We start from the raw sequence: 12,752 nt of genomic DNA, 5'->3' as shown, positions 1-12,752 counted from the left end.
TACAATTAGAAGTACCAGCTCCTGCCCACAAATAACAGACCGAGTTTTGCAAACTCAACAGGTTTCATTCCTTTCTGTTACATTTCTTTGATGGGATTTTGCCTTTGATTGCGTGGTGGTGGGTGGAATGTCTGATACTCTTGGCTACAAATACTGTATAGGTTCTTAAAACTACATTTGTTCTGGCATAGGAGCTTAGCTGTGTGGGTGTGAATGTTTCTTTGAGGCTTGGTGTTCGTTTTGGGTGATCACCTTATGTTATCTACAGCTTTAAAGGGGGGGCTATTGATATCTAGCAGCCAACTTCACTGTGGTATACATCAGCACTGCTGTAGATTTAGTGCTTAAGTATATGAATTACTCTTTTGGTGAAGGTAATGTCTAGATGATCAATTATCCAAAAAATATACTGTGTGGACCTGAGACAAGCAACTATAAATGTTGCCTATCGTTGTCTTATCAATGGCATAGTGTTTAAACTTTTAAGCACATTAGAATACTAGCTAATCAGAAATGTATTATTGTCAACTGCTTAGGACAGATGGTGCGGATCTTTTCCTGGGCAATACAGAAAAGTAATACACTGTGCTGGGTTAGAATTTAGCTGATAAATAGGTTATTCCATGCATATCGGAGTATCTGGGATATTTGAATTTTACTAGCAGTCTAATGTCCTGTGTGCAAATTTTGCCAGGTGTCCAAAAAAAATCATTTCAGGATTGGCTGATCACATGATAAATTGGCTGCTGCTGCTTGTGCATAATGAGCTGGATTATCAGAGGTAATCTGTTTAATTTAAGCCCAGCTTGCTGTCAGTGAGAAAGGTTACGGAGCAGCCGCTTGATCAGTTCAGCAGGCAGATCTGAGAGGAATGTGGTAATTCTGTCAGTACAGACAGGCAGGAATATATGGTGAGAAGCCCCAGCTAATCAATATAATGATACCAATATTTGTTAGCTATTCAAACTATAAGCCAACCATTCTTTAGCATGCAGGTATCAGTGAATTTTGAACAAACTTTGCAGCTTGTTTAAAAGCAGCTTATTGTACTGTTTTGATACTCTTGATACAATTCAGGTATGGAAAAATTAGGGGGGGTAGATTAGACAGTTATGCTTGTTCTTCTCCATTCAGTAACAGCCTTATCAGAAAATGAGAAACTAATCTTGATTAAAAGAGAAAGAAGAGACTGAATTCTAGTTTGTGTTTAATTTTAACGCTTCTGTAAGCACAAGTTGTGCATTTGTAGTCTGTACCTAAGTGAGAAGAGATCTTGTGCTGCAGTTACGCATGTGGTTTATGAATGTTGTTTCTATTGTCTTCATTTCTTTTCTAGGGAGAGAGTGTGTGCAGCAGCTAGCAGAGAACACAAGGTATTTCAGGAGACGACTGAAAGAGATGGGCTTTATCATCTATGGAAATGAAGATTCCCCTGTTGTGCCTCTGATGCTGTACATGCCAGCAAAAATTGGGTAGGTTTAACAGACTTTTTTTTTTGTCCATCTGCTTTAAAGTTAGCATGCTACGAGAATATTAAGACTTTTCTAAATGTAAAGAAAGACTGTTTTGAAACATGGCATGTAGTGGCAAAGCTTGTTCTTATTCACATATAGGGATTTTTGCATCTTTCTTAAAAATGTTTGGCATTAGATTAGATGGTTTTTTGGTGGTTTTTTTTTTTGTTTGTTTGTTTGTTTTTTGTTGGGGTTTTTTTTTTTTTTTCAGTTTGAGTGTTCCCATGATAAGCACTTCAAAAAGCAGTACATCCTGTGGCTCTGTAATGTGCCTCAATTGAATTTAATTGGTAGAAACAAACAATTTTGAAATAGCAGAAGCATTTGCTTTGGGATATTGCAGCAGGGGGCATTCCTCATATAGTCAAACTTCTGAGCCTTAGTTCCTGTTTCCTATCTGAAGGATTTTCAGGCTTAGGTTACAAATCCATTTAGAAAGAGCCTGCCAAAAGACCAGCCTCTGCCACATATAATCTTTCAGCTTTGTTAGAACTTAATACAGTGAAAGCTTTTGAGGAAGACCACCTTGGGATTGAATTAAAGAGAGCCTTTGTAATTAGATGTTCTACCTCCCTGAGAAAGAACTGGAAGCTCCAACTTGTGGTGTTAAAGGCTTGTTTAACGAAGGCATTTATAGGTAAACATACTGAGACCTTTGTGCTGTCACTGCTCTGTCTCTAAGGTGTCATTCTGAGCAATTTTCCTTGATTTATTTATTTATTTATTTATTTATTTATTTATTTATTTATTTATTTATTTATTTTTGGCAGTGCATTTGGGCGTGAGATGCTAAAGCGGAACATTGGTGTTGTGGTTGTGGGCTTCCCTGCAACTCCCATCATCGAGTCCAGAGCCAGATTCTGTTTGTCTGCAGCTCATACCAAAGAGATGCTTGATACGGTAAGTGTCTCATCTTGTCTCTGTCTTGCTCGTGTCTTCTGTAAACAGAGATAACAATTCTAGTTTTCCTGGGTTCTTTTTGTTGTGTTGGGTTTTTTTTTTGTTTTTTTTTTTTTTTTAAAGAATGGTTTGGTATACGATTTGTGTTTGGTATACAAATTAATTAAACCTGATGTTCAAAGTTGTCTGTAGTAGAGTGGATGCCATCTCCAACAAATCAGAACAGCCTTCTTCAGTAAATTTCAGGGACTTTTTCCCATTTCACATATGCAAGAGAGATGATCTGATTCCCTTGAGATACTTTTTTTTCCTTTGTTAAATGGGAGCACAGTGACATTCTCAATTAGCTCTGTGGAAGATCATGGTTGATTGGAAGAGGTGCTTGAGGAAAGACAAGAATATGATCAGAGGAACTGCAGGCTGGACAACCTCACCTTGATCCTTGGAAGGATGATGAAGAAAAAAAATTCCTTGAAACTAAACTATTTCCAAGCCTATTATGGACAATGTGGTTGGGAATAGTTATTATAGAATTATGAAGGAGAACTTGTGCCCAGTGCTCAGGTATGATCAGGTGGAGACACTTTATAATGTGAACAGCAAATAGAAGTTGTAGTTTAAGCAAATCCTTACCAGCATATCAACAACAAAAAATGTAGTCTTAAGCCTTTAATCCTTAGCTGCCACACAGTTTCTACATCAGTAACGAAAAATGGCCCTTCTTGATTTTAGATTTGCTAGGAAGAGTAGTAAGGCAGTAGCATGTAGAGCTTGATAAGTGTATCAGGTGCAGCTCTGTACCAGTAGAACCACTTGCTTTATGTCTGTGGTGCTGTACTTATTGCTTTCAAACTATTTCTGCCCTTTAAGACCTGAAGGATTCCACCCTGACACTCCAACAACCAGCTGTTAAAGGGGTTCCTTTCCCAGCTACTTGTCCTGTTACTTTTCCTGTAATTATGCTAAGTAAATTGTTTCTGTTCTAAATAATTCTGAAATGCTGTTTTTTGAGAGCTCTCTCCTTCTCTTTCTTTTCTCTATTGTAAAATCAGTAATACTAGACTTAAATTACTTGGAGCATAGCATTAGAAATGAGTGCACTGAAACAAATGGGGGAGCAATAGCTTCTGATCAGGTGGACACAGGAGAATGAATGGGAAATAGGTGGGAGGAGGGGAAAAAAGAAAATGTAAGTCTCTGAAATCGTATTCCTGCACAGTGAGCTGCAACTTAAACTGAGCAAACTTGATGTGCTGATGCTATCTGAGCAATCACACCATCTTGCTGTCTGCTACTCTGTCTTCTTCTGGTGACTAACTGGTATTTATAGGCACTATACTTTCTCTCTTTTAAATCCAATCTGCAATTTTTGTTATTCTGCTTAGAAAAGCGCTCTTTTCTTATCAGTCTACTTACACGTCTTCTAGCTTTCCAGAAAGTTTTGTGTGTTTAGCTCTGAGGACTCACTTCTGAAGTATACATCTAGGTGCTAAATGCTCCAAACCAAGGAAGATGCTTGTTTAATATATTGGGGTTTGTCTGCCTAAGAAAATTAATCCAGGACAAAATGTATGAATTTTGAAGTGAATGAAGAAATCTTGATTTTTATCTTGGTGTGTGAAGGCTTTGTTCCAAGTTGGCATGAAGTGCTTCGGAGTTTAAAGTGACTGCATGCCCTGAACCCAGAACAATGGCAAGTGGAGTTAATAAGTAGCAAGTCTTTGTGTCAGTGACTGTGTTCTGCTTTTCTGCTGACACAGTGAAACAGAATCAGCTTCAGGCAGCTAGTAATTAAGACCATGGTCAGATGGGTTCCCTCTGCTGAACTGTGGCAACGATATCCAAGAGGAAAATAAATGAAGTGAGTAGAAGTGGAGAGAGCTGGCACAGTTTCCACAAGTCAGTGGTACAGAGAACTTGGTAGCCCATCCATGTGTGCATGGATACTAATGCTGTTATTGTGGCATTTTTTTGTAAATAAAATTAATCTGAGTACAGAGCAAGGGGAGGAGAAGTTTATCTTATACTTGTATAAGATATATACTTGTATACTTGATATTTGTAATGCTTCCTTGTTCTTATTAAATAAAACCATGTGATGGGGAACAGTTCTCAGTTACAATTTTAACCATTTTATGTAAATAAAACTTTCCTGCCTGAAAATATTTGGCTCAGGATCAGAGTGAGGTCCTTCATAACCTGCATCCCTGTGGGTTGGTGCTTTCTTTTTAGTGATGAATAATATATATTACACTCTTGAAATCAGAGTTCACCAATGCCATTTCTTTTGTAGTCTTCGTTAGTCACATGGTCCTTTTTTGTTTTAAATTAATAAAATCCTAAATCTGCATTCAAGAATAACAGTTAACAGACTCTTTCAACAAAAATTAACCTTAAATTGTTTCCATATGGGGTCTTTACTTTAAGCTCTGGCAAACTGTGCCCACGCTCTTGTTTGGTTTTGTTTTTATTGAGGTCTAACTTCTGGTCTTGTCATTCCCCCAGATTTTAGAATGGAGAGGTTCTTGCTGCCAGATATAACAAGCATGAGGGGCCATTGTTTAAAGAAATAAGAACTTGGACTATTCATCCAGGAAGGAAAAGCATGTAGGGATATTAACCTCCATCTGCCAGCTATTCTCAAGAGATAGGCATTTGACCCAGAACATGTTAAAAGTGGAGTGTTGTTGTTGAATTAATGGCATTCTGAAAGAATGCTGAACGTACCTATCTGAACAAATCTAAAATGTAAGGGAGTGCAGAATGCCAGCCTTGGGAGTTCAGAAATCTCACTCAAGTTGGAAGTCATCTTCTGCACATATCTTTGTCACTCACCATGGATAAGATAGATAATTAGTATGACATACTGTTGCATATTTGTCTTCAGCGGCTGACTTATTTTTACCACCTTGTTCCAGGGATGGTCTCCAGAGAAATAGAAGTTTAAGGTCTGACTTCTAACAAATTCTACTGTGAGCCAGTGTCTTATCAAAGAGATTGCATCATTATAGAGGAGATTCAACTCTTTGAAAGGGTAGATAACAGCAGGACAAGGGGAAATGGTTTGAAATTGAGGGAGGGAAGGTTTAGGTTGGATGTCAGGGGGAAATTCTTTACAGAGAGTGGTGAGGTGCTGGAGCAGCTGCCCAGAGAGGTTGTGGGTGCCCCATCTCTGGAGGTGTTCAAGGCCAGATTGGATGGGGCCCTGGGCAGCCTGGTCTAGTATTAAATGGGGAGATTGGTGGCCCTGCATGTGGCAGGGGGTTGGAGATTCATGATCCTTGAGGTTCCTTCCAACCCTGGCCATTCTGTGATTATTTGAGCAGGGACTTTCCTCATTTCTTATGCTAGCAAGTGCTTGACTTCTGTAGAACTTCAAATGATTAGCATTCAGGTCATATGGTGAAAGATTTTGCAAGCTCATTAGCAGTGCTCTTGGCCACCCGTTGGCTAGGTGTCCCTCTATGGCTACAGTTAGAGAAAGCTTCTTTACAGGTGGAAAAAAAATGCTTGGGGTCCTATTCAGAATGGCTTTTCATTCCTTGACAAAAAATATCCCATACAATACTTAGCACATCTCTAATTGCACATGGGCAACTCAGTCTAATCAAATACAGATATTTTAAAATACACCAAGAAAAGCTGCTAGCATAAAATATGCTATTTTTCACTATCTTGTAATACAAAAATTATGGTATTTTAGTAGTAGATAGTATACCAACAAATACAGTATTTTCATACTGAACGATAGAAAAAGAGGCATCAAAACACAAGTACGTTTTCCTGTTTCAGCCATCTTAACCCCCCCAGAAATGGAGGACTGCTTTTTCTCAACTGATCCATGTATGGACAGGCATGGCTTTAATCAGGCTGACAGTGAAAATTAAAGTAGTATTGCTAGCTGCTATATTTGTGCTTTGGAGTTGGAATAGTCAGGTATGTTCAGAGTCACTGTTGGTGAAATTACTTGTGCCACTCACTTGGTCTGGAGTCTGCCAAATATTAAAACACAAAAAAATTGTGCGTACCTGAAGCTACATCATTCTAGTCTGGTAAATTTCCACTTGGCCTGTGGACATGCAGAAAGGAAGATGTGCTGATAGCTTTCTTGCATCTGTTTTCCCTGCTGATACACTGTGGTCTCTTTCTCAGGCTTTAAAAGAAATCAATGAAGTTGGGGACCTTTTGCAACTTAAATATTCCCGTCACCGTTTGGTACCTCTCTTGGACCGGCCATTTGATGAGACTACATATGAAGAAACAGAAGACTGATCTCCCTCCATATGCCTTGGTGGGAGGGACATACCCCCGTGGGACACTCTGTGGCATGCAAGCCACAGTCTGTGAACAACACACTTCTGACTGCTTAGTGTAAAAGACATTTCCTCTCAATACTGAAGTGGCCACCATCAACTCTAAATGGCATTTTGTAAATAGAGAGAGGAGAAGGAGGAAAAAAAAAAAAGCTTTGATTCATGTGTCTTCAGGGTCTGGCCCTAGAGGTGCTTGGCTTTATTTCTTCATGTTGCTTTTTTTATTTATTTGTCTCAATAAGTTCACAGCAATCCACGTTGGCTGTGACTGATGAGCTCAGTTTTTGTATGCACCAATAGCCTCCCAGATGCTGGCTGAGATGTTGTGAGCATGTGTGATGCTGGCATGGCAGCATTTCCAGTGTCACTGCTACATGTCTGACCTTGTAGTAAGGGGTGAGCTGACCTGTCTGTTGATTGGAGACTTCCTAGAGAAACTGTTAATTGCTAACTTTGACATATTTAACAAGACTGATAATCAACCAAAGCTTTTTTCTTTTGCTGTTACTTGCTTAAAACTTGAATATAGCATTTTTTAAAATAAATGTGTTGCTGACGCATCACTGACAGGACCATTGTTCCCAAACATTATTTAGTTTTACAAGTCTCAGGCAGTAAGACTTCTGGGACTCCAACTACTTTTCCTTCCCAGTATGGATACCAGATTGTCTCCTGGGTTTGACAATAATTATCCTCTTCAAATAGGGTAAGTGGTGGAGAGATTGTATTGTTGTTAGTGAATTTTAAAATGGGGATGATTTCTCTTTTGTCTGACATACTTCTGTGGCTTTTTGTTTTGTTTTGTTTTTTAAGCTGGTCTTAATGTGTATTGCTTTCTTGATTTCTCATCTTCACGTTTCTTTGTCTTTGCTTTAGAACTAATATGAAACCACAAACAAGCATATCTAGTAGCTGCTAGGTTCTGGAAAGATGTTCTTGGAATTAAGTAAGCTATAGCAAGTGTTCTGCTGCTTGTTAAGTCTAGGACTTCTGAATAATCAGACTTACATGATGGATTGGAACTACTTATGTCATACAGGTCTGTGAAAGAATGATTGCTACCTTCTGCCACACTAATTCACTGTTTCTTGTCATGTATGGGATTTTCTTGTTGTGCAAGGCTTTTATGCAGAGAGTATGAACAGCCTGGATCTGTATCAAAATGCTTCAGCTAGCCAGCAAAGTCTCAGTTGGTAGCTGCATATCATGTCTATGTAGGCCTTCCCTGAAAAGCAAATGTCTTCACAATTGCGATTAGTTTGAGATGGTTATTTTTTTGTATTTCTGTTACTGTGACATCAAATCAGTGTTCACTGAGCCAATTGCTGTTAATCTTTTCTTTCCAAATTCCACACTGTCCTACTCTGATCAAAGTTTTGAATAGCCTCCTTTGCTTTAGCACACCTAGGAGATGGACTATATCATAGTCATTGTGTCTTGAGTTTTTTCAGTAAGCAAAATGGAATGCTTAAGTGATACCAAAAAATGTTACGACCAGGATCAGTTGCAGGATAGTTCTTGGTGTGTTTTGTTTTTTCCTTTTTACATACTCCTTCCTCCTTCCAGGCATACAGATTATCTGCAAAAATACTAGTGCTTTAACATTGCATAATTTGGGTTTGGGTTAGCATGATGTTCTTTGCAGAAGTTTTTAAACAAATTCTTCATCTTAAAGTTAAAGCAAACTGCAGTCCAAAGTAATGTGGTGTTTATATAAGTTATTTTATGTTCCTTCTTGCAAGTAACAGGGAAAGAGCTCTTTGGTCCCTGGAACCAAGCAGTTCCACAAGTACATATTGTTGATTAAAGCAGAATTGGTTTCTCTTTTACATAAAATCTTCACATCTTTGTAGATCTTTTTAATATAGCTAAAATTAGAAACACCGTTTTGACTTCTACCATTGCGTTTCATAAATTTAATTAGATGAGAATTAAAACTGCTATCAGAATAGGTTTGGGTTAACCATTTCTGTTTCAGTCCCCTAATGCTGATTTGCTGGCCTTCTGGAGCAAGGTGTGTGCAACCCAAGAAGTCTGTAACCTGCATGTGCAGCCTTGCTAGCTATGAAGTAATCTCATTTGTTCAGCCACAGAGTAAACTGCAGTTACGTGAGCTTACTTTAACATTCGACCTTCTTCACCTGCATTCTGCCCAGGACAAGCTCTGACATTCCAGCAGATGACCTGCTTTCAGACTTGAAGCAGCTTTACCTCAAAGAATTGTTCTTTTCCTTTCTTGTTTGTAGCAGGGAACAAGAGGAGGTTAGTGCAGGAATCCCCATTCCTGACTCCTCTCCTGATACTGTTGACAAAATGGAACAGCTTGAGCTGACAAAACCAGCTGACTCAGAGACATAGGCTATGGATCAGTGGGGAGCTGTTGAGCCTTCTGAGATGTACAGCATGCTTGTATCTGCAGTGTGGTCAGCCAATTTGAACTTTGTGATGCGTTAAGTTAGAGATGGTAATAGCAGACAGTATAAGTCTCCAGTCTTAATCTTGTTCCTGAAATTCAGTTTTTAGGGCAACTTATTTTTGGACAGGAGGAAAATGGCTGAATAAATCTCAATAATCCAAATAACTCCTATGTAATGGGTCTGGAACTGTCAGTGTTTTAAAGTTATAAATCACCATGTTGGAATTCCTGTTGTGCTTGTCCCAGTTGTACTTGTTTGAGGAGATGGTGTTCATGCTAAACTTCAGCCTTTAAGTATTTTTCTTCTGTGTTACACTGTCTGCATAGGACTTTGAATTCCAGGTTTCAAAGACATTTTGGGAATCATCCAGGCCATTAGTAGCATTTGCAAACTAACTACTTGGTCACATTTCATTGCCATGTCCTTTTGGAAAAGCAACAGTTCCAACCTTAACATCGCCAGAAGGCGGTTATTTAGGGGAACCTGCTTTGCCGAACTCTGGTACCTCATAAAAATTCATACTCCTGAAAATGAATATTTCTAACAATAGAGCATTTTTGTGTAAACAATTCACCGAGCTTGAAAGCCAGGAAAATCATTTCATACCTGTTGAAACACTCTGCTCCCACAGGTGAAGGAGCAGACCACTGCTGGTTTGTGGTAGGTAAGCCTATAGCATGCACACTGTCACTGTGGTGTACAGGGAGGACTGCTGATCTGATGTTTATGTACTGACGAGAAATCCGTCTCCATTCATTTCTACTGTTAGGACAAAAGGAAAGAACCAATCTTGAGAGATCACAAAGAAAAGCTACTTGAGAAATAGACTCCAGTCCCTGCCAACTTCTTTGAGACATTCTAATTGAAAATGACTCTTGGTATTTCTTAAGAGGGACAAAATTCAAAGGAAAATGAAAGCTACTTTTGAACAAAGGATTTTGCCCTGTACTGTACATTGTCTAAACTTATTCATAAATATACAGTAGTTACTTTCCCCATGCCTCTCTAAAGAACTTAGCAAGAAAGAGTTTGCCTCTGCTGAGCTGGGTGATAGAAGTTCAGAAGACTTTAGAAGCTGCTGATCGTATTCTTTTAAGAAAATAGACACTCTTATTTCCCATCAGTGAAGAGTGTGAGATCTGATGCTTGTTAAAATCTGGCCTTTGCAAATCAGAGACCTTTGTCTTGAGGAGCCTGATTTGTGTTTTTTCTAATTTTTTTTTAGTTTTTTGGCAGAGTGGAAACAAAGTAGGGTGTTTTTTTTCTGTTTGTGTTTGTAACAAAATATTCAGGGCTGCTTTTTTTAATTGCTTTTGGGTTTTTTTTACACAAGATGTGAACTCATGTATAATATATGTATACGGTGTATTTAACTTTCAGTTTCTGTGTTTTTTTCCTTTTGAAATAGCATCTTTAAAACTATTTTGGTTCTTGGTTTGGTGGTGTAGTATGCTTGTGCTTTAGGCAAAATCTCAGGAGTGAACCAACCAAGCATCTTAAGGTGATGAAGTCATTTAGTGAAGGAATCACATCATCTGTCCTCTTTTGCTGTCTCTTTAAAAAATGTAGAAGTGGAACCTGCTGCACCTTCAAATAGAATAGGAAAGGGGAGTGTTCCAGTGAAATCAGTGATCCAACCCTGTGCTGTGTGGATGAAGGAAATCTGAATTCCTGATACAGCAGGGGTGGAGAAGGGGGTAGTTGGTCATCAGTAATTCTCAGTGTGCAGGGATTTTTCATGAGTACTGGAACAAGGATCCTTAAGGTAGGAATGCAACTTCAGTGCCCCAGAGGGATACTTCTCTAAAACTTTTCCATGCCAAGTAATCAAATACTTTTCCTGCGCAAATATTTATTTCTTTACCTTCAAAACATCCTTTACTTATACCTGTCTTCTCACCAGAAGCCATATGATCTATTCAGGCAGATCATAGGAGAGGTTAGAGAAAAGCTGTGAGCGTGAGCTATGTGCTTCTTCTGAGACAACATCTTGCAGCATTGTATTTGGAATGCATGAGCTCCCTCAATTCATCACAGAATGGAACTTGTGCAGATTTACTCTGCACTGAGTAAATTGCTTAGTGAAAATGGCTGCAGTTCATATGCAGCCTGTGAAAGCCAAGCTCGCTGGGATCTGTGTGGCTTGCAGCTTGTTTGGAGCTCAGAGGTGGTGGTGTTCTTTTCTAATGGTGGTGAAGCACTGAGCTATCAGTGAATGCCTCATACTCATCCCTCAGCAGGGGAATTGCTGGCTTCAGAGCTGGTGTTGGACACCAGTTGGGAAAGCATCAAAGTTTGTCTCTCAAAGTTTTAAGAGGAAGAAAACAAAACCCAGAGCCTCATATGTCACTGTGATAGTTTGTGTTCCTGCAAGCATTCCCTGTCTCACAAGTTGTCTGTTTAAGGGTTGGGTTGTGAATTTAGAGCATAGCTATGTTTGTGTGAGTGCTGTGCTTTATCTGTGACAGAGGAGAGGTGTTTGGTGCAGACACTGTTTACATCCCCGGAAGGGGTGGGTGTAGGAGTTGATGACTGTGTGTTGAAGGCCTTAAACTGTGACTCTTGGTATGAAGAAGTAAAATTAAAACTGACCTTGGAAGATGCAGTGGATTTTAACCCGTGTAAGAATACTCTGTGCTCTTAGCTAAGCAATATGTGCTCCTGTTTCCTTGTGAGGGGAAAGGGCCAGCTCTGCTTTCTGAGCCCAGGCAGCAGCTGTTAAGGAGCAGGGAGGTGCATATTTAAGGCCAAAAACAGTGCAGCTCTGCACTGATGTTCCTATGTAGTAAACATTGGTGACTGGCCCTGGGCCGCCGCGAGCATGAGGATAACTGAGAGGGTTGGGGATGTCAGCAGCAGTGGCAGCTAGCAACGATTGCAGCAGGAGGTGACGGGGTCTCACCTGAGTATGTCACAGGTTGGTGTAATTCCAGAAATACCCTCGGTGATGTAAAATGTGCACCAGAGCAGCTGGTTTTTATTTTTATTTGCCAAATCTCATGCTGTCCAGACAGCGTTTCTGCTACCCCCTACCGGTATACTGAGCTAACTACAGCCCCAGCCTTCCGCTGTCGGAACAGCGAGAGGTGAGCAGCACTGGAGCCTGAGGCTCTGGGCCATCAGCCCGAAGCCAATGGTGGCCCACGTTTCCACGAGCCCTGGGCAGCATTACCGAGTCACGGCACTTAATCCTGAATTGCACTGTGTTCCTATGCCTCTGTGTTGCTATAATGTACATATCTATTGGATTCTTTTGTAGATAAGACATTTTAGATAAAATTTTTAAATGGGCTCCCCCCCAAATATTTTATGCCAGATGTCTAGTTTTTTTTACACTGGGGATTAACATGAGGTTGGATGCTGTGTGGACAGGGAAAAGATAAATGGATGGTACATTGACTTTAAAAAGGTAACAATGCATGTTTTAAAAGGAAACTGGAGGGGAAAAAAAAAAAACTGCTTGGGAAAAAAAGAATCCATTCAACTATATTCTATGTTCTGCATAATAAAGAGTTTAAAAAGAAAAGCTCTGCTTGCTCTTCCTTAATGCCGTCTGCAGGGCTGGGGGAGCTGGGCGCTCACAGGGAGCAGCGCCGTTCGCCGTTCCC

The 12,752-nt window shown here is 39.7% G+C and overlaps 1 protein-coding gene across 1 annotated transcript in view; it reads left to right on the top strand.

Moving 5' to 3' along the window:
* SPTLC2 (serine palmitoyltransferase long chain base subunit 2) overlaps positions 1 to 12,670 on the top strand; it is a 65,004-nt gene extending 52,334 nt beyond the window's left edge. The window contains exons 10-12 of the mRNA XM_048950246.1: positions 1,337 to 1,472; positions 2,285 to 2,414; positions 6,567 to 12,670. Of these exons, the coding sequence (XP_048806203.1) occupies positions 1,337 to 1,472; positions 2,285 to 2,414; positions 6,567 to 6,686 (386 nt within the window). The 3' untranslated portion in view covers positions 6,687 to 12,670. The remainder of the gene's footprint in view (positions 1 to 1,336; positions 1,473 to 2,284; positions 2,415 to 6,566) is intronic.
* The last annotated feature ends 82 nt before the right edge of the window (positions 12,671 to 12,752 follow it).

Source organism: Lagopus muta, chromosome 6 (genome assembly GCF_023343835.1).
Source record: "Lagopus muta isolate bLagMut1 chromosome 6, bLagMut1 primary, whole genome shotgun sequence".
Classification (NCBI taxonomy): Eukaryota; Metazoa; Chordata; class Aves; order Galliformes; family Phasianidae; genus Lagopus; species Lagopus muta.
Note: the sequence above shows the minus strand (reverse complement) of the source record. Positions and strands in the feature narration are given on the sequence as shown.